Genomic DNA, 1,916 nt, shown 5'->3' on the forward strand with positions numbered 1-1,916 from the left:
ACCTAAAGTTTGTAAAAATATTCGAGAAAATTATTATTAATATTTCAATGAAAATTAGGACTAAATTCAAGATTTATTAAAAGTAATGATGTATTAACCAAAATATTATTATATTTTAAAGGGTAAATTGCAAAAACCACTTCTAAAATATGATGATAGTGATAATTGTAATCATATCTTAAGCTTTCAATTGTGACAATCGGTCCCAAACTTGTAATAATCGAAAAAATGATAAGAAATGAAACCTTTAAACTTATACAATTATTATCAATTATATAAGTTTTAATTTTAACATCCAATGAGAAAGGCAAACCTTGGTAGACAAACAATTAAAGATCCCCAACCACCTCCCATGTCCCGATAACTACCCAAAATAACATCACTTTCACTCCCCATTCCTAATTTTCCCCTCACACAGAAACGCAAATTAACACTCTCCTCACTCTAACATTGTGAATTGAAAACCTCCGATCCGGCAAATGGTTCATCCGGTGGAAGGCGCCGACGAGCGGAGCCCCTTCGGCTCTCTCACCGCCGACGAGTTCTATTCCCGTCATTCTGTCACTCACGGCTCTGACTTCATCACCAATTCCAGAGGCATTAAGCTGTTCACTCAGTGGTGGATCCCTGTCCCTTCAATCAAACCAATCGGAATCATTGCCATCGTCCATGGCTTCACCGGCGAATCTAGCTGGTTCATTCAACTCACCGCCGTCCACTTTACCAAGGCCGGATTCATCACTTGTGCCATTGATCATCAAGGCCATGGATTCTCCGAAGGCCTTCAATATCACATACCTGACATCAACCCCGTAGTCGACGACTGTATTTCCTTCTTCGACGCGTTTCGTGAGCGTCACGCGCCGTCGTTGCCTTCCTTCCTCTACGCCGAGTCGCTCGGCGGCGCGATTGCTCTTCTCATCACGCTCCGTCAGAAATCGACGACTGAGAGCTCGCGACCGTGGAATGGCGTCGTTCTGAACGGCGCCATGTGTGGAATCAGCGCCAAGTTCAAACCGCCGTGGCCATTGGAGCACTTTCTATCCCTAGCCGCTGCTTTGATTCCGACTTGGCGCGTGGTTCCCACGCGTGGATCCATACCGGAGGTATCCTTCAAAGTCGACTGGAAACGGAAACTTGCGACGGCGAGTCCCCGACGCGTGGTGGCGCGTCCTCGCGCGGCGACCGCTCAGGAACTTATGAGAGTGTGTAGAGAGTTGCAGGAGAGGTTCGACGAGGTGGAGGTTCCACTGCTGATAGCGCACGGCGGCGACGATGTGATCTGCGATCCGGCGTGTGTGGAGGAGCTATACCGACGCGCCGCCAGTAAAGATAAGACGCTGAAGATATATCCAGGTATGTGGCACCAGTTGATTGGAGAGCCTAAAGAGAATGTGGAGCTTGTATTTGGGGATATGGTTGAGTGGCTCCGAAGTAGGGCCGCCGGAGATGCTTCTGCAACGGCGGCCGGAGGGGAGTGAACCCCCGCCGAGGCCTAATATTTTCTCTGGAAAATTCGGTATGGGGATTGAAGCGTAATTATTTGAATTTAATGTTGCTTTTTAATAAACGCTAGTTTTTATGGTTTTGGTTGGAAGACTGTCCCTTGGGGACTAGGGTTGTTTCGTCTCGGAATTATATTGAATACAAAGCTTACAATAACCATTTTTAACTTATTTAAAAATTGGTAAAATGTTTGTTTATTAATTTCTAGGGTAAATTGCACAACCCACCCTTATACCCCTAGATTTTTAATTTGATCAATCACCTCCCCTAGACTTTGTAAAGTGTTGCAATTAACTCCTTAGATTAAAATTGGGTAAACCACACATACGCTGGAGAAGGGCAAATTGGATTAAAATTATATTTGTTTTCTTCTCTTCTTCTTCGCTTCATTTCCATTTCCATTGTCATTT

General features: G+C 44.6%; 1 protein-coding gene across 1 annotated transcript; it reads left to right on the forward strand.

Annotated features, from left to right (window-relative positions):
• Window positions 1–207: 207 nt before the first annotated feature.
• Window positions 208–1,684, forward strand: LOC120081606 (caffeoylshikimate esterase-like). Its single transcript, XM_039036636.1, has one exon. The coding sequence runs from the start codon at window positions 480–482 to the stop codon at window positions 1,479–1,481; it is 1,002 nt and encodes a 333-aa protein (XP_038892564.1). The 5' UTR covers window positions 208–479; the 3' UTR covers window positions 1,482–1,684.
• Window positions 1,685–1,916: the final 232 nt, after the last annotated feature.

This window comes from Benincasa hispida, chromosome 7 (assembly GCF_009727055.1).
Source record: "Benincasa hispida cultivar B227 chromosome 7, ASM972705v1, whole genome shotgun sequence".
Taxonomy (NCBI): Eukaryota; Viridiplantae; Streptophyta; class Magnoliopsida; order Cucurbitales; family Cucurbitaceae; genus Benincasa; species Benincasa hispida.